This window comes from Neopsephotus bourkii, unplaced genomic scaffold (genome assembly GCF_033783945.1).
Source record: "Neopsephotus bourkii isolate Nb327-2 ecotype Australia unplaced genomic scaffold, CSIRO-AGI_Nbou_v1 NB_1615, whole genome shotgun sequence".
Taxonomy (NCBI): Eukaryota; Metazoa; Chordata; class Aves; order Psittaciformes; family Psittacidae; genus Neopsephotus; species Neopsephotus bourkii.
This window is the reverse complement of record NW_026902090.1, coordinates 1,052,286-1,073,359: the sequence shown is the minus strand read 5'-3', so window position 1 is coordinate 1,073,359 and position 21,074 is coordinate 1,052,286. Positions and strand designations below refer to the sequence as shown.

Here is a 21,074-nt window from a genome sequence, read left to right as displayed (position 1 = left end):
GAAAAATACTATGTTTTAATATTTTAAACATTAAATATTCCTTTAAACATCCCATGTGAAGACATGTAAATCATTTTTACTCCTGAACAGGAGTTAATGAGCAAGCCAGGATCTTGACTACACTGGTAATGAAAATGTGGACAGATATTCCCCAGGGAATTTGAGAGGACACTACAAAATATCCCAAAATATGAGAGAACATCCTGATGAAAAACACACTGGTATTCACGTTAAAGACAGAGACAAACTCATAGCCAACTAATGAATTTTCAGCATAATTAGATTTTCTTAAGCAGCTGGAAACACAGTTTAGCAACCAACATAGTTCAGAACAAAAGGGAACCTATCAACTGCAGCAATTAACTAAAAAGAGAACTCCAAAGGATTCGAGGCATGAAAGTATGCTACGACACACTGACAACCAGGGAACCACCAAACTGACTCCAAGGGCCAAAGAACAGCAACTGAAAGTAGCAACTTTACTTAAGAACAAAGATTATGACTGCATTACTACAGTCTTTGCTTGTAGCACTGCTTACAAAGGACAATGTCAGGCAGCTGTCATACAAAACCTTTCTTCAAGTTGCTTTCAACCTTGCCAGATAAACTACTCAAGCTAAAATTCCCCTTGCCACCTATCTGCCTCACATTAGATTGTACTCTTTAGACATCAGCACAATATAATTTGGGTGCCCAGTTTGAAGACGTCTAGGACAATGCTCTCCAAAGCACTCAATACTCTGCATAAAGCTACTGCAAAGAGCAGAGCACAGGTCTTACATGCTCATAGCACTCTACCTTACTAAGGCCATAAACTATAGTACATAGGAATCCACAGCTCAGGGACTGGACTACGCATCTCTCCACGCTTTGACCAGAATGTTGCAATGAGACCTCTGGTCTTTCCAGTCTGCTCTCATCAGTAACCTTACCCATATCATTCCCAACAGTTTTGCCTCATGGCCATACACCAAAAATAAACTGCATGCTCTTATTCCAAGTTACCACAGCACAGATTGCTGAACACAATCTGTAATTCATTATTCTGACAACATTCATAGGAATGAGAAATTAACAGGGATTACTTGACTCTAAGTGTAGCTCCTGTCTTTGCCCGCTCTCTAGGTCTATTCATACTTCATAAAACAATATCTATTATAAAACTAAGTGGGTTTTGGAGCCTGCCCGCTCCCATTGATTCTGTTGAGGAAAGGGTATTCCATGACCTTCCCATTTTTTGCCAGTCTAAATACACTAAGATATTCCTAGTTATGAAGAAAAAAAACAAGGATTGATCATTAAAGGATCATGCCTCATGCAAAGAAAACCCAACAGGTGCTTTTTCTGACACCTGGCAAGTTTCTTTTTCAAGGTGATGAAAAGAGAAAAAAATGGGAGTAACACAACCAGTTTAGGAAAAGGAAGATGAATAAAGTTTCTCAGAGAGGAGCCAGTCAAACAGACAGATTTCTCCTGGAAATACTAGCTGTGATGCTTCAGTTCATTCTTTGGTAACAGCTTCTCCAGGTCTTCTGGGGATCTGTGCTCTTTCAGTCTGCTAGTCAAGTTCTGAATCACAAATTCAATCTGAAGCCAAAGACAGCTGACAGCCAGATTTACTTTGGAGAGTGTGTATAATCACAGTCACACACACAAGGGCAAACAGGTAAGTTCGGCACAACAGTAACTCTTCCAAAAGGACCCTACTCAGAACATTTTCCTGAAGGAAATGCAAATCTCCTACATAGTTTCTTTGATGCTTGCACAAAACAAGCTGTATATCACACACATTTGATTATACACATACATTAGAGACAGATACAGTTAGCATAATGTGATTGCACTGCAAAAGTTCTGTAGCTCTGTGGTGGATACCCTGATAAATATTATAGTATGTACTGCTAAAAACTGAACTGTAAGCTGCCTTAATAATGCAGAGGCGTGTGTATAATAGAGAGAAGTGATGTTTCTGTTATGCAAAAGAATACCTACCTCATATTTTCTGTAGTTAACCAGCAAGGCAAGAAGGACAACAGCATCATAGCCATGTTCCCTGCGACTTAGTGGGCTGGACAGGATCTGGAATAAATAATCACACTGCTCTGTACAGGCCTGCCTCAAGCAGCTTTCAGTGACTCTCAATACATGGCCATGAAATGCACATCTAAGAGCAAATTATGCCCTAATGAAAGAGGATATTTAATGTTGCTTCCAATAAGTTCTGCACACAGAAAAGCTTATTTATCACAGAGAGAATTTACATAGGATTTCTAGGTATAAAGGGCAAATACACTTCTTAACAGCACTGGACAGTATCTCAGCACATCACCAACATTATCTGTGCAAGTTTTCTGTGTTCCCTCAAGCCCAGTTCCACTTCTAAGAAGTATAATTTATCAAAGAGCAGAAAAAACCTCAATATATCCAGAATGGCTTTTGAAACAAAGTTCCTCTGATACAGGATTTCTCTGTGAACTTAACCCAGAAATCTGTTCAGCTTCTAGCTATGCACAACTGCCTCAAGTGAAAATACTTTAAATGCTCAGTAGTGGCTAAAAACAGCAGAGTAGAGTAAGGAGAGACAGCATTAAAAAATAAATAAATAAAAATCCATGACTGAGCTATGAATGGAAGCAACACATAGTGCCAGCCAGCTATGCTGCACTGAAAAGGCAAATATATCACTGAAAACTCTCACTACAGAATAAGAGCCCCTGCAGTAGAAGGAAGAAGCCTTACCTGTAAAATAGCTTCAAATATGCTGTTAATCATCACATACTCCAGGATGGTGTTCTGGCTGATGTTATCTGTCACCTGAATACAAACGTAACTTTTAAAATCTCACCTGAAGCCTTCCATGATGCTGTAGCTGCCTCTGGCACACACCAGGAACTGAAGAGTTTTGCTACCAGATGGACACATTTATCCAGACTCTCACACTTAGTCAGCAAGTCAAGGTGTGACTAGCAGTAGAGCTAGACATGAAGTAAAAGAAACCCGTCCTGCCTCCCACCCCTCTGGCAAGAAGCATGACCCACTTACTAAGAGCTCCCCCTTTCCTCTACAGATTGCTATTTTACACAGCTGCACGACTGCTACACAGGAGGCAGAGAATGAAAAAACAGGATGCATATGCTCCACTGAGCACTTTCCCATCACGAACAGGGCAGTGAAGTCCCTCCCCACACTCAATTATCTCTTATCACAGCCAAAATAGTTCACAGTTGACCATATCCAAGAGATTATGGTTCCAACTTCCCCATATCTTCTCCACACTTGTTTACTCCACACTTCCTGTCTTTTCTCAAGCCCTCTCCTCTGCTCCCTTCCCCTTTATCCAAGACTTACTGAATATCCTCTTCCCTAAAAAAAAACTAATAAATCCCTGTGAATCAAATTGACACCTCATGCTGTGTCTTCCCTTTTGACCCAGTTGGCACCTATCTTATGAGTTGAAAACAAATTGCTAGTCTGTACTGGCATCATGTTAGAGCAACAATGCGTATTCTGGGCTGACCCATGTTCTCATTCACAATTTCTTCTTCATAAGCTTCACACTGCAGCATTCTGCTCAAGTTTTGAGGCAATTCCATCCCTCCTCAAAATGTGGCTTCATAAGCTTTTAAGTTATTATACACCTGGTATTTATTTACCGTCACTAAGCAGAGAAGTAGCTTCAGACACAAGCTTTTGAGGCTTTCAGAGCCTTCTGCACAGAGGAGTGAGTCCAAGCTCTCCATCAGATTCTAAAGAAGAAGAGTCATATTATTTAAAAGTAATGTTTAAAATTACTTGAAATGTTTGTTATAAAAAGTTTTTGGGGAGATTCAAATATAACAGCACCAATATAAAGCCATGTTATCCCAGAATCGATAATTAAGCCATTCCTCCTGCTACACAGGCCATAGTCACACTGCTGGTTCTCAGAACTGTTTTGTGTTAACTACATTTTAATGACTACAGTCATAACATCATGATCATTTTCCAAGAGTTTTCTCTGGATGCCTTAAAGATTTTTGTATACATATAACAATTGTATTCACAAAGTAATTCTGAGTTCTACAGTATCCAGTATCATCTTCCTTTTTGCTTGCAAGACCGTAATATCAGTGCTTTCTTTCTTCAATATTCCATGTTATTTACAGACACCATGAGATTTTTTTGTAAGCAGCACACCCCAATTTAATAGCACACATATTAGTTATGATTAAAACTAGATATCATAGAGCTGTTTAACAGATGCTAAAAATAACTGGTTTCTAAATACTAAGTTGCAGGTAGTACAGTTATACTTAAAGGAAAAATGTTGTTCTGGCAGGCAAGTTACTATTTAATATTTCCCTAAATGTACTACTATTTGTAGAGAGATGAAATATTACTACTTTTTATCAAGAGGAAAGATAAAACAAGAATTCAGCTTTATCAGCAATTACTTTGTCATTTCCCAAACCCTCAGCATCTTTACAGAGAAGAGGATTAAGTAAGTTTAAAATGGTACATGTGCTGATGGAAATGTGAAATGGAACACAGGATATGACTATCAGCTGAAAATTAAGAACAAGGTAAGAGGTTCAATACTAGGTACTAATGGCCTGTAACAGCCTTTTATGGCTTTAAGATTTCTTAACCACAGTGACTGCACAGACTGGAACTAAAGGAAAAGTGCTCTGTTATGTTAGTAACAAACATGGAGATCCCAAGTGTCCTTTTGCCAGTAGCAGGTAAAGAACTTCAGGATGGCTGTTTTTAATAAGTGACTGGACTATTTCCCTCAATAGCTGTACCTTGGTAGACGCCTGTTTATAACTCACTGCCCCTGCAGCATGGCTGCTGTGCAAATTGTATACATTGTCAGGGCCTCACCTTCATACACAGCTCTGCCTTATCGAAACCCACAAGCATGTTGATGATGTCAAACCCAGAAGTGGATTTGTTCTTCTGATGGACACCCCGAATTAATGCACACAATGTCTGCAAAAACGGAAAAACAAATAGAGGGTGACACATAATGCAACACCTACAACTCAAGACTAAAACCTGCCCACAGACCTAGCACTGGCAAACCTTTAGTCACCACGGTCATTCCCAAGAAAAGATTGCTTAAGTAAGTTTTGGCTTCAGGATCACTTTCCACATGAACACAGTCTGATTAAAGGAACACCCTCCCAACTCAAGCTCAGGATATGTTATCTGCTTCCTATTTACACTTACACAGCAAGATTGTAGACTTGAGCCCTGGCTTACCTTTTGCCAAGAGTTCAAATACAAGTTTGGGAATTCAGGGCTGGCTAGAATGTCTATGTAGCTATAGCTACAATATTCAATAGCATCCTTTCAAGCTACTACTACTAATAATAATAACATAAAGCAAGATTGTATGTCAGAGGTGTGAATGTTCTGGTTTAAATCGGCTTTCCCCAGCTTACTGCCTGTCCAGTATCTCCTACAGGTGACTTCTCTAAACCTGAAATACATATCCTGTACTCCTACAGGTGAGAGGAGCCCAGACAAATGCATTCACCAAACTGTAAGAATCAGCCTCTGAACTAATTACATTAAACATCAGACTGAGTGGAGTATCCCACACAAGATGCAAGGTGACGTAGCTTTGGTAAGGAGTAATTTGTAGGCAAATGGCTATTAATTCTGTGCGACAATTCTTCACAGCTTCCAATTAGGAACTATCCAACAGGGAAGGTGTGCTGTATGAATTTCACACTAACTTCTCCAGAGCTTTATTTCATTTTCGACCCATATGGTAATTCAAAAAGTAGAATACAGACAAAGCTACAGAGTACTCTTGAGCCCCCAGACTGGCAGCCTGTAGTGAACAAGCCCCTCTTGTCCTCCTATTCCCACCTGCTTGATTCCGCATCACCACATCCTCTTGAATTCTGAAACAAGCTATTGTTCTTCAAAGACTAGAGACTATGAATGTTTGTAACCTCCACCAACAGTAAGTAGCAACTGCTCTGTAGATATCATTTCTCCTTAGAAGCAAAGAAATGAACACAAGATGTTTGATATCAGCAGCTCATATATTTCCTCACCAGAAGCAGAAGACAGTATTCCCTATCTCTCAGCATGGTACCTGTAATGCATTGACCACTCTGATTGGGTGCTCCTCACCCAGTGCCTGGATGCAGTGCTGAAACAAGCAGTTGATGTTATCTTTTATCTTCATTAACTCTTCCCCATCGAGAGCCTCCAGCTTGCCTTCTAGATATTCCAAGTTGACCTGTCAGGTTAAGAATCAGTTCAGGAACGTTACACAACCAGTGACACCTCAGAAACACAAGCTCTTGCACTGATCGCCTGCCACTTCATAGGCAAAACAGCAGCAGCAAATCAGGGGATGCTCAGTTCTGGTTACCTTCATAAGAAACAGCTCCTCCCAAAACCTAGGGTTGCATTTACTGGGGTCCTCTGTCTGAAAGAAAAAGGAACACCCATGAGAACAAACAAGAAGAAATCTTTCAGGTAAAATTTAAAGACAATCATTATCATGAGTGGCTCAGAGTCAGCATCATCCCACTGGATAACAAAGTGTTCTCACATATAGCATTCTGTCTACACAGATTCCCAGAAACAGAAGCAACTCTCAATTGGGATGCCTCTGTTTTATCTTCTGGATTATTTCTTTTGGGAATACTTGAAAAGCCATTACTTCCTGCAGATCACAAATGGTCCTGGTAGACAACAGGACAAGGTGATATTAAGGAAGAGAGCACAACACAGACCTCTGCATCACAGTAGGAAAGCCTGAAGCATATAGGACAGGGAGTAATGGGTTTAAACTTAAAGAAGGGAAGTTCAGGTTGGATATAAGGAAGTTTTTTAGTGTGAGGCTGGTGAGGCATTGAAACAGGTTGCCCAAAGAAGTGGTAAATGCTCTATCCCTGGCAGTGTTCAAGGCCAAGTTGGACAGAGCCTTCGGCAACATGGTCTAGGGTGCAGCATCCCTGCCCATGGCAGGAGGGTTGGAACTAGGTGATCTCAAGATCCTTTCCAATTCAAACCATTCTGTGATTCTACACACCTATACTGTGCAACCCCTACCTTGGGAAAAGAATCCCCCATACACAATCTTCAGCATAAACTAAACAAAGAAAATTTAACACATTTCCTCTTTAAGAAAGAAGATATGCGCAGGTCCTTACCGTGAAAATCTCATCATACATCAACACAACTTTCTCCTTCAATGGCTTCTTGGAGGCTGAAGACTTCCGGAGCAGCCCACCTTTCTTCTCTGTTTGGGCCATGCTGTATACCCTGAAGGCAAACATAGACAAAAAAGGCTAAGGAAACTTGAACTTTTCTTCAGGGCATAGCTGGCCCGTCTCAACCATAAAAGGCTTTTTCACTGCAATGAAACACTAAAGGTCTCTCACAAGCTGAAAGTTGGGGCTTTTATATCTATAGCAGATACCAAAGGTCCCACCTAGTCCTAGATCCCATTTCAAAGCAGATATCGAAGATCCCACCTAGTCCTATATCTCATTTCAAAGAAACACGTAAAAGTGCAGACATGGGCAGATACAGAATAAGCTCCTTATGGATAAGTTTTCTTAATTCTTTTCTGGTAGAAGCTGATTCATGATCCAGACTGATGAAGTTTACATTTAGAAAACTATGCCTCTTTCAATCTTACTGATGACATGGACAGTGGGACTGAGTACGCCCTAAGCAACTTTGCTGATAACACCAAGCCACAGCTTGGTTGGGTTGAGACGCTGGAGGGAAGGAATGCCATCCAGAGGGACCTTGACACGCTTGTGAGGTGGGCTGATGCCAACCTCAGGAAGTTTAACCATGACAAGTGCAAGGTCCTACACCTGGGTCAGAGCAATCCCAGGCACAGCTACAGGCTGGGCAGAGAAGAGATTCAGAGCATCCCTGCGGAGAAGGACTTGGGGGTGCTGGTCGATGAGAAAATGAACATGAGCCAGCTTCAGTGTGCGCTTGCAGCCCAGAAAGCCAACCGTATCCTGGGCTGCATCAAAAGGAGCGTGACCAGCAGGTTGAAGGAGGTGATCCTGCCCCTTTACTCTGCTCTTGTGAGACCTCACTTGGAGTATTGTGTGCAGTTCTGGTGTCCTCAACATAAAAAGGACATGGAACTGTTGGAACAAGTCCAGAGAAGGGCCACGAGGATGATCAGGGGACTGGAGCACCTCCCATATGAAGACAGGCTGAGAAAGTTGGGGCTGTTCAGCCTGGAGAAGAGAAGGCTGCGTGGAGACCTCAGAGCAGCCTTCCAGTATCTGAAGGGGGCCTATAGGGATGCTGGGGAGGGATTCTTCATTAGGGACTGTAGTGACAGGACACAGGGGAACAAGTTAGAACTTAAACAGGGGGAGTTTAGATTGGATATAAGGAGGAAATTCTTTCCTGTTAGGGTGGTGAGGCACTGGAATAGGTTGCCCAGGGAGGTTGTGAATGCTCCATCCCTGGCAGTGTTCAAGGCCAAGGTGGATGAAGCCTTGGGTGATATGGTTTAGAGCAAGGTGTCCCTGCCCATGGGAGGGGGGTTGGAACTAGATGATCTTAAGGTCCTTTCCAACCCTAACTATTCTATGATTCTATGAACTGTTATAACTCATTATCAATTGGATACATATTCCTTCTGGCCAAGCCTCAAGGACATCTTGTGACAAAAAGCTCTTGAAACTGTTTGAAAAAGTCTTCTCTTATCTGTTTAATTTGCTGCCTAAAAAGCACTCCAAATTCTGCTTTTGCACTCTGAGGCGCCATCCAACACTAGGAAACATTTGGCTGCAAAGCCTTTCTAAAGCACTCCTGCCACCCCTACTCATCCCTACCTCTGCACCTTGGCATCCCTCAGCTGTACCAGCTGCTCTGCAAATCAAGCCAGAGAAGAACCCCAGCCTCAAAGACATCCCATGTGGTTCAGTCTGGGAAGGAAGATGGAGGAACATAAAAAAGCTTTGCAGGAATTTATCTATTTTTTTATACTAGACGAATTTCCTGATCCATTTGATAGCAGAGGGTTTTCTAGTAACACAAACAGATCTTACTAAAGTTAATCCGATCTTACTAAAGTTAATCAGTGTCTCATGTTCACTGGCCATCCTATTAAAGAAAGAAAAAGTGGTCTCTCTATTACGAGCTGTTACAAAAAAGTAACAGCCATGGCTCTGCAGTCCTGAACCTTCTGTGCCAGTCAACCCATTGCAGGGGCTGAGAGTCAGAACATGTGATTTGCCTTGTACTCTCAACCTCATGTCTGATGCTACACAGTACATCACCACTCTGACCTTGCAAGTATTTATCCACAATCCCATTTTTCTGGCAAGCATCACAGCTTTAGCACTGCTCTAACCTCCTTTATCATTGTAGCACTGTCAGAGGTACTTAGCAGAAAGAAAATGCCATCCCTTTTCATATCCCTGAGCTCCCAACCTTTCTCCCATACCTCCAAAGGTAATTACACACATGGCAGCAGCATACCTCAGGCAGAGGCTTGACTGAAGTCATGCTCCAGAAAAACATGGGCAGACTCTTGTGGCAGCTGCACTCAGCCATGCTAAATTATGCATAGAGAGCCAAGTTCACTGCAGCATATAAGACCCCAGAGCTTTAGAAGCAGTCAGCCATGGAGGCAGCTTTGGATTTAGCCTCCATCCCAGATTGCCTGAACCCCTTCCACAACCACAGCATGTTTAGATGTCTTTCCCTCAAAAAGGAAGTTCCAGTAACTACTGAATACTACTAATTCAAGATCTCTTCCACATTCTTTCCACTGGAGACAGCTTTTGATGGTCTTAAGCTACAGCTATGTTCTCAACTAGGACTCTCAGCTCCCAGAGTCAGTTTACTCAGACACCCACACCCCTTGAGCCATAAATCTCAACTCTAAGTGGCAGGAAAACATCTTTGGGCCTGGAGAAACAATGCTGTTGCAAAAGACCCTACCCCAGGTGTGAAGGGAAGGAGCTTTGCCTGGATGGAAAAGCAAAGCCTAGGAGAGAAAGCAGCAGATGTCACACCTGAAAAGCTGTGATATATAGAGAAAGGTGGAAAGGTCTTTTGTCTTCCCACCAGAATGGGAATATGCACAGCTGGCTGGCTAAGGGATAGTGTGTGTGCTTGAGGCTGTGATGGAAACAGCCCCAAGACACACTGACAGAAGAAAGTTTAGCAACTACTGCAACATAACCTTTGGTAAATACAGAATTTATTCCTGTAGCCTGTAGGTGTCTATATCCAATTAAGATAGAAAAAGGTTTCAGTCCAACAAATGAAAAACATTATTCAATCACCTTGATAGCTTCTCTTTTACAGATGTTGCAGTATTTTTAAACTGTCATGGGAAACAAGACATTATTCTAATTAGAAACATAATTGGAAACTGAGAGGAATCTATTAAAACCCAAATCAAGAATGATGTCACTTTTAGCCTACCAATACAAATCTTACCCCAGACTGCACAAAACCATCTCCCAACTAGAACTGTAAGTTTCTCAACCTAAAGCAGCTGCCAGCCCCAGCATACAAACACTTCCATCACCATGCTTCTAATTGAATTACAGCTAACGAATAACAATGTCAAAACTAATAAACTCTCAGCGCTTCTAGGTCAGCGTTCTCACATCAAATGTGCACATGAATGGGAGAGGATCAATACGCTCTGCTTGGGGCCTGGACTTTGAGAGCTGCATTTTAACACTTTTCCTACATTTCCAGAAAGACAGAAAAATCTAAATCCCTCAAGACACAAAGGCTTTATGCTGGGTGAGCATCAGAGGGATTGCACGGTTATGTGAAATTCCTAGTCTCTGTCAAAATGGGACTTGGGATTCATTTTCTCTCAACGAAAGCTGCACAGAGCATGTACAATGCAGACTGCTAGAGGCAAGGATTAAATAATGTTCTTGTTTATAATTTGCTGTTCTACAAATGAGCTTATGGAGGAGCAAAGGGAGAAAAGTAAAAGTCACTTTTCATGCCAACGCTTTATTAGGCTGTGCTTGTTTCATGACCTATGATGATCAGGCTGTACAAATGGCTGTTTCTTTTCACTGCAGGCAGTTACATTTTCTAGATGTCAAAGCCAGAAACAGGAAACTGCATTTTGCTAATGAGGACCTTCTAGGCAGCTGCAGAAAAAAAACAGTTAAATGCACAAAACATAAATTGTAGAGATGTCAAATTATCAGGACCTGTGACAGTTTATGAAAACAAGGACACTGAATATAGTTAACAATTATCCTTTAAACACATCACATTTTAAAAGCATCAGTGCATTTTCCACATTCGAGGTTCAAATGGGTAATTTGTTCTGTCAATGGGTCAGTCCCATTAACACTTGCTGCTAAACTAATCCTGCTGTAGTCACTGATTGCACAGGAGAGCTACCCCTCAGGGCTAACAGAAGCACAACCCCTGGATTCTTAGAACAGTAAGTACTTTGCTTTGCAGCAGAAGATCTGAGACTCTTCATCTGGAACTAAAAGAAACCTCAACAGAGCATGAGTCTTGGCAACTGAAAGGCAAGAAGATAAAAGCCATGACAGACAGAAGTTCAGGCAGACTCTTGCTTTATCTATTATCAACCCCAGGATCAGCTGATCCAGTCAGGAAGAAAGTGGTGAGCACATCCAGTCATCCACCTCTTATCCATTTCACCCCTAACCTCATAGCAGAGATTCCAACCAAACATGTGATATTCTGATGAACACATCTCTGTTAGCCTCTCGTTAGAACATCCACAGAAAAAAACGAACCTGACATTTTGAGTCTGAGATTTACTCAGATTTATGCACATTGAAAACTGTGGCTGCTCCACACTGACACTCAGCTCCTGTACAGACTCATTATTCCTTGGATCATTGTACAACAGCAAAAATATCGTACACTGATGCACACCTACACTACAATGACATCAGGATCCAAAACTTCTAACTTCTGTTATCTTGCATGCAGCCCACCCAGCACTGCATTTTGCATTGAATTGCCTCACTTTAGACTCCTCAAAAAATATATTGTAATACTTCTTGGTTAAATAAAAAGCAAACAAACATTACATAAAATGGCATTTTCACATATTGGCTTACTTGGCAAACCATTTATTTCCTGTCTGGAAAAGATAGTGTCAATGATGTGATCTATATTAGCTGGTTAATGCCAAAGCCCTGGACCTCAGTTTACAAAGACTCTGAGAAAGAGCTGAGATACTTTTGCTTTTAGAATCCCATAACCCTTGACTTCCCACTGCTACTAATATTGAACTCGCTTAAATATTTCAAGTAATTGTCACCACCACCAATTTCATGCAATTGGGAACCAGCGTGACCACACTTTGCCTTTCAATGATTTTTTGTGGGTGTACCACTCAAGTCGAAAGAAAAGTTGTTCAAAATTATCTCAATCATGCAAGAGACAGGGATTAACCCTACCTAAAAATTAACCTACAGCTTCTAAAACCAACATGTTATAAGCCAAGTAGTCATTAAAACTGTTCACTGAAGTTCCAGGAAAAGCTTGCACTCAATCCACATGATTCGTGTGCAGAGTTGATGCGGGACCTGAGCAACAGGCAATTAAAACATGGGTTCCAGCACTCATCCATCACTGGAAGCAACAATCTGCATCCAGCACAAGTCATATGCAGTGCCTTGACCCAGTCAGTTCAAGCTCCAGTGTTAAAACCCCCAGGACCACCCAGCAGCACTCTGGCAGACCCCTAGTGAAAACAGAGAGGAGGAACACACTGGGCTAGATTTTGTCATGGCTTTAGCAACTGTCATAACCAAATACCTGCTATAAGCCGTTTTTCAGCTTCTTCTCCACCAAGTCTTGTGTTGGTGGTTACGGTTTGTGCTAATACATCCACACTGCTCATACGTTTCATCCATTCTTTACAACCTTATTTGTATATTGTCCATTGGAATGAAAACTGCTCAGGCTGTACCTCCCTTTATGTCTTACGTGTCCAACCCACCAACAAGAGAAAGAATAACTCATAGCACACAAGCATGGGATCCACCAGCAGAATTTCCAGGTGCCTTCATGCAGTATGCAATGAGAAATATATTCTGTGGGTGTGCTGTGCTGATGACAAAAACCCACATAGATCCCACTTCTTTTTCTGCAGTACCAAACAGCAAAATCTCCAGGAACATCCCAGCATTTGCATTTTTACTATCAAGTCTATCCATCCCGCTCAGAGCAGCAGTTATGTGCTTCTACATGGTACAATCTGAAATTACACCAAAACTGACCTATTTCCCCCCTGAAAAAAAAAAGGAAAAGCAGCTTCCTAATGCAGATACAGGCACTGACTACCTCTCACTATACCTGCTTTAGCAATGATATAAAAGATTAACATCCAAGCCACATTTTTAACAATCCATAACTGCCTTTCATTTCTATCTGTGCAGTTAAAATAACACCCAATCCATCAACTTTACACCATCAACCAGTTAAGTTTCTTCCTGTCAAGTCCATCTAGACCAGCATCACGTGCTTCCACCTCTATCTGTTCATGCCATTTTCCCCAAATTATTTTCATTTAATCACACTTCCTTTCCATATTCCTAGCTCCAATGCCCAGCTTTCTTGTGTCAGAAAGTCTCTCTACATTTTTACTTTTCAAGCCCTTCAAAGCCAACCCCACCTAGTTTACCATTAAGTATTTCACACTACCCCTACAGTCCCACCTAAAAGGTCACGCCACTCTGAGACCTTTTTAGATGTCTTCCTTCTGAAGAAGGTCATTCTTTTTGTAACCTTCCCCTGCCCCTTTCCCCATAGCTTCAGCTGTTGGTGTGGATCCAATGCCCTTGCTGAATACAGCGCAGCTCCACGACCTTGGACTTCTGAAGAAGCTGCTATGTTCTAAGAAGCTGCACAGTAAAGCTATGCCAAGATAAGAAATGTATCACTACTGAGAGGTAATGCTCTTGAGATATGGACCATTAGTAGTACAAGTACTCAGGAGGAAAAATACAAATATAAAAAGGTGTAAGTAAAACCAGAAAAAATAAAAAAAATAAAATATAAAAAAACCAACAACAAACCCACCACCTCCTTCTCCCTTTAAAAATCCAGCAGGGAGCTAGAACATTGCAACCCAGCAACTCCGAGCAGCAGGGGCCAACCCCTCACCCTCCTCATGGGTGTCTCACGGCTGGCTGGTGCATTAGCAATGGGGGTGAGCTGATGAATGCTTAGCCTAGCAGCTCATTGAAGCCTCACTGCTTCTTTTGTGCATGCTAGCCAATAACTCTGTAACATTTTTACGCTGGGCATTCCCTGCCTGCAGAGTCCCTCCACACACTGCAAAAGGTGCCCTAAATAACACAGAGGATAAAGTTATTGTTATTATTGTTAAACCAAACTGATGTCCTTTTTTTTTCTCCCTCTGAAATTCCTCTTAAAACTGTCTGTCACACTTCCTGCTGGAGCTCAGCCAGCTGGTGCGCTGCAATCACCGCATATCGCAATGATCCCAATTATCTTGTCACTTTGCATATTCCACCCACCTGCTCGGCCCTAACCGGCTCTCATCACACATTCAGGCTGCAGCCCCTGCTTCGGAGCAAACTTTCTTACAGCGACATATGCAACAGGGTTCGGAGGCTGCGAGCTCGCTCACGTAGCAAGCTGCCTCTGCCTTCAGCATGACAGACATAAATTTCCACTCCGTTACTGTTGTTTACCACGCCGCCTTGCTTTGCCAATACAAGCACTTGCAGGGCCATGAGGTAAACCAGGTAATTAGAATGATTAAGGATCAAATGCTATGCCCTGCTCATGCTTTTTCTAGAGTTCTCTTGAGCCCAGCCCACCTCAGCAGCCAGCACAGCCGAAGGCCGGGGCGACTCCAGTCAAGCTGCGAAGCCCCCTCAGGCCGGGTCGCCCTCACTGCAGGCACCCGGGGGCACTTACCGAGACAGCGCAACCTTAACGAGTTGTTACTGTGAGCAGCAGCACCGCGGGCAGGCGGGGAAAGGAGAGGCAGCTTCTGCAGCAAGAGACTCGTGTGGAATCACAGAATCAACTGGGTTGAAAAGACCTTTAGGATCATCAAGTCCAATCATTACCCCAGCACTGCAAAATCCACCACTAAACCATGTCACTGAGGGCCTCGTCTACACGGTTTGTGAGCACTGCCGGGGACGGTGACTCCACCACTGCCCTGGGCAACCTCTCTATAAAGTTTTACCTAATACCCAGCCTAAACCTCCCCTCGTGTAGCCTAGGGCCGTTGCCTCTTGTCCTATCACTGGTTACTTGGGAGAAAAAACTGACTCCCACCTCATCACAACCTCCTTTCCGGTAGTTGTAGAGATAAGGTTCCCCCCGAGCCTTCTCCAGCCAAAACACCCCCAGTTCCCTCAGCCGGCCTTCATCAGACTTGTTCTCCAGACCCTGCCACAGTTGCTCGCATGGACGCAGTTTGCAGGAGCCGGCCAGATAGGGCAGGGCAGGGCGGGCAGCGAGGAGGTAGCAGAGCAGCTCCTCGGGCACCTTTGGCCCCAACCCGGAGGATGGCTCCCCAGAGAGTTGGGCCTGCCGGGCACCCTGCCGCGGCCAGCAGCGGCCGGGGAACCAGGCTCCAGCGGGACACGGTGCCGGGCAGGCCACTCGGGGCAGGGGCACACACAGACACCACCCACCGCCCCCTCCGGAGAGGCGGAGCCCCCAAGCCCGCAGCTCCCGCAGCCCCGGGGAGGCTGCTTCGGAGGGGCGGCGGGGGCGTGGCCTGGCCCCGCGAGGGTGGGGGCCGCGGCCCCCCCATCCCCAGCACTCACCTGCAGGCGAGCCTCTCCCTTCCACGCGGCGCAGGCGCCGCCGGCCGCCCCGCGCATGCGCTGCGAGCGGGCCCGCGCCGCGCGGTCCTAGCGCCGCTCGCCTGCGGGGTGGGTTGGGGCGCTGTCAGAGCCGCTTCCTCGGGCGGCTCTGGTCTCCCGGCAGCCGCAGGCGGGGTGGGTAAGGGCGGCGGAGGGGAGACGTTTCCCCGGGCCGGATGGACCTCGCCTGTCCCTGTGGAGACTGACACACACCCACCCCTTACAGAAAATGCCCTCTCTGTCTGCGAGGCCGCTCCCGAGCCACGGCCCCGCCGCCGTCTCTGCACCCGCGACGGAAGTAGGCGAAGGGTGGCCCGGGCCGGCGCGGCGCTGCCCCGCCCGGAAGCTCACCGCCTCCTCGTGATTGCGCAGCGCAGGCCGCAGCCGAACCCCGGTGCAGGGGTGGCCCGTTCCCGGCAGGCAGCCGCCGCGGCAGGTAGGCCCCGTGGGACGGGGGCGGTCCCGCGGTGCCTGGGGAGGCGGCCAGCGGGGGGTCCCCTACGGAGGAAGAGGGGTCGGGGGAGCTAAGGGGGCGGCAGGGACCCCCGGGGTTTGTGGGGCTGGTGCCCGTGGAACCGGCTTGCTGCGGGGAGGAGGGTGCCCGAGGAGGGTCTCCGGAGAGAGTCTGGGGAGGCGGTGCAGTGGGGGGGGGGGGCTCGGTGGCAGCAGAGCTCCGGGCCCCTGCTCGCACTGGTGCATGTTCTTGGTGCCCAGGGCGGCCGCCCCGAGATGAAGGGAGCCGGGATGCTGCGGCAGATCTCCGACTTCAGTGACTTCAGCCGAGGCCACTGGCTGCAGGAGCTGCTGTGCCAGGGGGATGAGCCCAGACACATCCAGTCCAGCCCCGACGGGCAGCACCTTTTAGTCCTGCAGAAGCACCGGCCGCCCCCCCTGCCCCGGGTGGTGGCCTTCCAGCGCCACTGCATCAGTGGAGCCGACCTGGAGAGGAACTGGCAGCCGCCCCAGCCAGCCCTTGTGGGACTGCTCTTCCTGCAGAGCCCTCTGGTATTGGGCTCCTGGGTACTGGCCATCGTGTGGGAGCATGGGCGAACTGAGGTCTGGCACTTTGTGGTGGCTGTGGGCTGGCAGCTGCTGCAGACGCTGGAGCTCTGCCAGGGTGTTCGGGCACGAATCGTCTCTGTGTGCAGCCAGGGAGCCAGCCTGGTGTGGTGTGAGGAGAGGCCTCCCCTGGATGCCCACTCGGACATGAGCAAGTGTGCCTTCAGGTTCTGTGTCTGCACCCGAGCTCTGGAGGTGGGGGAGCAAGGCTTGCGGTTGGGCACCGTAGGAATAGTCCTGCACAACAGCCCTGAATACCAGGTCCTGGCCTCCCCCCAGCACATCTTCCTGGTGCCTGCCACTGCCACCTTTGCCACCACTTCCAAATTCCTCCTCATCTGGCATCCAGAGAAGGCAAAGCTCACCATTACAGCCCCCTCTGCAGGCTTTATCCACAGAAAGGTGCTGCATTCCAGCAGCAAGTCAGACTTCAGGAAGCTCCTGCTTGGTTCTGTGGGTCTTCTCTCAGGTTTGGCACCTCTGGACATTCACACCTCCGCTGTTTCCAACAGTGGGGGTCTGCTGCTGATGAGCACAAAGGGTACTGTGACCATGGTGGAGCCAGATGGGACACAGAGACATATCTTTGACATGGAGGGGTGTCCCCTGGCCCAAGGAAGTCATGTCCAGCTGAAGACCTTTGGCAGCATCCTGGCCTGTGTGCTCGCTGGGGTCCTGTATCTGGTGGACCAGAACACTGGAAGACTCATAGAGAAGAAACTCCTGAGCATGAAAGAAGTGCATTTCCTGGAGTCCCCGGGAGAGGAGGACAGCATCCAGCTCCTCACACAAACTGGCATCTACAGCTTTAGCTTCTCCAAATCTGAGGACAGCAGCAGACCTGAGCCGTGCCTGGTGGAGATGGTGTTTGAGGAAGCCTGCAGATACTACCAAAGGAGAAGCCTCAGCACCTCCAAGCTGACAGTGGAGAAGTTGAAGAAAGATGGTGTGTTCCAGGCTCCTGTGGCCCTTGCCGCCATCCTGCAGCACAGCCTCCACCAGAAGCAGAAGCCAGCCCGAGGTCTTCAAGACACTTATGCCAAGCTGTTGAGCACAATGAGCCTGGAGCTGCAGAGCTTCATGAGCCTGGAGGTCCTGAAGACCTGCGTGGTGTGTGCCCAAGAGAGTGAAGTGGAAAGCTACTGCAGTGAACTGGTGGAGCAGGAGGTCAGCCGTGTTCTGCACTCTGAGGTGGACAAGGACAACTTGGCCTACCTAAACTCCATTTTTACCTCCTTCCCCAAGGCTGCCTGGAAGGCCACAAAGAGCTGCCTGCAGCTGCAGCAGAATGGGGATGGCCTCTTGGTAGCCAGGGCCACCCCAGAGGTGTGGAAGAAGGTCCTGGGAGGACCACAGCAGGAGGATGTGGGTCAGAATGGGGTGGTCCCGCTCTTTGAGCTCATCTGTGCTTCCTTCCTGAGGTTCAAGCCCAAATGGCTGGCCAGTTTTGTGGAGCTCACCCAGCAGTATGTTAGCATCTCTTGGGCATACAGCAGCAAGGACAGCCCAGAGGGCCGGGTGCCACTGTACAAGAGAGCTTTGGGAGTACTGGCCAAGAACAAGCACAGCGCAGCAGATAATGAGACGGAGCTTGAACTGCTGCTCTGCAGCAAGAGGCCTAAGGCTGTGCTGCAAGCTCTGCACCTTCTCATCCGAATGAGGCGGTGGCAGCGGGTGGTGGAGGTGGCAGAGAAGTTCTCCAAGTTCAGCCCTTTGCTTAACAAGGAGATATTCACCACGCTGCTGGCAGAGTTTGCCCAGCACAGGGAGCTGGACCCTTACCTGGACTTGCTGTGGCCACTGTGCCCCGCTGAGCTCACTGCCTCGGACATCCTCACTGTGGTCCTACAGCACCTCCCTCACTCCCAGGAGGACCCAGTGCCCTTCTCCAGCGAGGGGAACCAGCTGACTGTAGGCTTGCTCAAGCCACTGCTGCAAAGGGTTGTGCAGCGTCCCTGCATCCAAGATGAGATGTACCTGGATGCCTTACAGAGCTCCACCTTCCCCCCTCCTACCCCACCCCGAGAGCACAAGATCCCCTCAAAAGCAGCTGATGATGATGCCCCTCAGCTATCCATGCCAAGGACTTCTTCCCCCTCAGCACTGTTACAAGGTGACAGTGTGTGAAGGAGGAAAGCACAATTGGATCCCAAGCCTTGCATGCACAAGGAGAGGAAAGCTTCATCCTCCCAAGGAAGTCCTGCCCTGTCTGGCAGTACAGAAGCCTACTCCTGTGGCAGCATCTCGAAGAGTGTGTTGGATGGCTGAGGTTGGGGGATCTCATCTGAAGCCAGGGCAGGCTTTCTGGCTATTTCTAGCAAGTGCAATTGCGTGTGCACCAGTGGAGGAGCGAATGCCGGGTGCATTTGCAGATGAAAGCACTGGCTGCACTTCAGGACTACAGAACTGCTCCCTGCCCAAAGCACTTTTTTGTTCAATTTGCCTGGCTCCTTTATAACTTCACTGATCCTCTAGGAATGGTGGGCAGGGACAAACACAGTCTTTCCTCCTCCTGCATGTCTCTCTTCAGTGGGTTTCGTGGTGGCCCCAAACTCTGCCTGCGGGAAACTGGACATGTTTCTTGCAGTGAGGTCACCAAGTGCTGCTGCACTGGGCTCAGTCAGGTGCCTGAATGCTAGCATGGTACAGCTCCGTGGTACTGGGGGTCCCAGCACACGCACTGGCAGCTGCAGCACTTCGCATGCTAGCTGGCTGCAATTCCCCTGGGATCAATCCTGTAGCTGTGACTGATTGCAGCTACTTAGCTGAAGAGAGCAGCCTAATTCCCTTATCTCACTATCCCAGGCGGTACCCAAACTCTCTTAGCTGAGAAGCTGGCAGCAGTCTGTACGAGCCTGGGGCTGGCCCTGCCTCTCCCTCTCCTTTGTGGCATCTTAGATTATGCTGCAGGACACTCGGGCCCTCTGTTCCCATCTCCTCCACCTTTGCCCTTTGCACACAAAAGGGGCTTTGTGAGGGTTGTCTGGCTCATATTGTGCCTCTGTTTGCAAAGTCAGTGTAACTTGAGAGCAGTTGTGCAGGAAGATCCAGGTTCCAGCCTCTCTCCGGTGTTCACTGCCTGGCCCCCTCCTTCACGAAAGAGACCCTGGCTGTGGCTTTGCTCCTGCATTCCAAGCTGTGGTGTGAAGGAGCTGTCTCTTGCCTTGCTGGGCTGGCGCTGCCTCATCAGAGCAGGGCTAAGGATGGAAGACAGACTCCTGTTGAAAATAAAGGTTTCTAAAGCAGCCCTGGGGTGGTGGTGGATGTTTCCGATGTGCACCCTCAGGAGCAGGGCGGTTTTATTCTGCTTCTGATGAAAAGTGGCCAAGCTCAACTCACCACTGGTACGTGCTGGGCTCAGAGATCAAGTCCATTCCCTCTGCAGAAGTCAGCTCATGACTGTGAAGCCATGGAAGCAGGAGTCTACACAGGCAGGCAGGAATGTGTGTGCCACAGAAAAGGGCCATGTGAGCAGTTCATGGCTGTGGCTGGGCCCAAGATAGAGTTGAGGAAGGGAGGATTTTTTTCTCAAGAGCTGTAACTTGTCCTTTACTTCCTGGCTGGAAAACCAGCATCTGGGAGCGCCAGGCTGGCTCTCACGGGAGCCTGCTGCCTGAGGCACACAGTGGTAGAGCTGCCTGGTTTGTCACATTGCTATGAAGACGCAGCAGAGCCTCCCCCAGACAAGGGCTCAGCCACAGAAAGTCCCTGGGATGGAAGAAGTCTGGCAAAGGGGAAGAGGAACTGCTGCAACGGTTCTCTAGAGGCTGGCTGTTGAGGATACCTTCCCTCTGGCAGGCCTTGTGCTGTGGCTGTGGGCACTGCGAGTTTTCTTCCCACACAAGGGAAGTGGATTCTGGCAGCTGCAGCTCACATGAAGAGGAAGCCTGGACTGAAAGGAAAGCCTGCAGCAGCCGCTGTGGACAAGTTGCAATGAGCTGTCCTCACCTCTTCCGTGAGCACTGCTGTTTCCAAGGCTGCTCAGGAGGAGGAGGATGACAGACCCTGGCCCCTCTCAGAGCCGTGGCTCCAGGGGCTGGGATGGTGCCCTGGGGCAGCACTGAATGAGGAGCTGCAGAGTAATCTGGGGGCAGATTCTCATTGCCAGGGCTGGGTTTGGGTGCAGGTGGCTGTGGTGACACAAGGAGGATCAAGCTCCCTGCCTTCCAGTAGTAGCTCTGCAGAGAAAAGGCCATA

General features: G+C 47.3%; 2 protein-coding genes across 3 annotated transcripts in view; one reads left to right on the top strand and one right to left on the bottom strand.

Moving 5' to 3' along the window:
• ARMH3 (armadillo like helical domain containing 3) overlaps positions 1 to 15,864 on the bottom strand; it is a 130,112-nt gene extending 114,248 nt beyond the window's left edge. The window contains exons 1-9 of one of the 2 annotated variants that reach the window (XM_061372509.1): positions 15,780 to 15,833; positions 14,914 to 15,025; positions 7,161 to 7,272; positions 6,374 to 6,430; positions 6,092 to 6,238; positions 4,864 to 4,971; positions 3,654 to 3,746; positions 2,740 to 2,814; positions 1,993 to 2,079 (exon numbers count right to left, since the gene is read on the bottom strand). In XM_061372509.1, coding sequence (XP_061228493.1) covers positions 1,993 to 2,079; positions 2,740 to 2,814; positions 3,654 to 3,746; positions 4,864 to 4,971; positions 6,092 to 6,238; positions 6,374 to 6,430; positions 7,161 to 7,262 — 669 coding nt within the window. In that variant the 5' untranslated portion in view covers positions 7,263 to 7,272; positions 14,914 to 15,025; positions 15,780 to 15,833. Of the gene's footprint in view, positions 1 to 1,992; positions 2,080 to 2,739; positions 2,815 to 3,653; positions 3,747 to 4,863; positions 4,972 to 6,091; positions 6,239 to 6,373; positions 6,431 to 7,160; positions 7,273 to 14,913; positions 15,026 to 15,779 lie in introns of both variants that reach the window. The other variant, XM_061372511.1, reaches the window with a different exon arrangement.
• A 186-nt stretch (positions 15,865 to 16,050) lies between these two features.
• On the top strand, positions 16,051 to 20,122 carry HPS6 (HPS6 biogenesis of lysosomal organelles complex 2 subunit 3). Its single transcript, XM_061372508.1, has 2 exons — positions 16,051 to 16,254; positions 16,533 to 20,122. The coding sequence occupies exon 2, from the start codon at positions 16,548 to 16,550 to the stop codon at positions 19,002 to 19,004; it is 2,457 nt and encodes an 818-aa protein (XP_061228492.1). The 5' UTR covers positions 16,051 to 16,254; positions 16,533 to 16,547; the 3' UTR covers positions 19,005 to 20,122.
• The last annotated feature ends 952 nt before the right edge of the window (positions 20,123 to 21,074 follow it).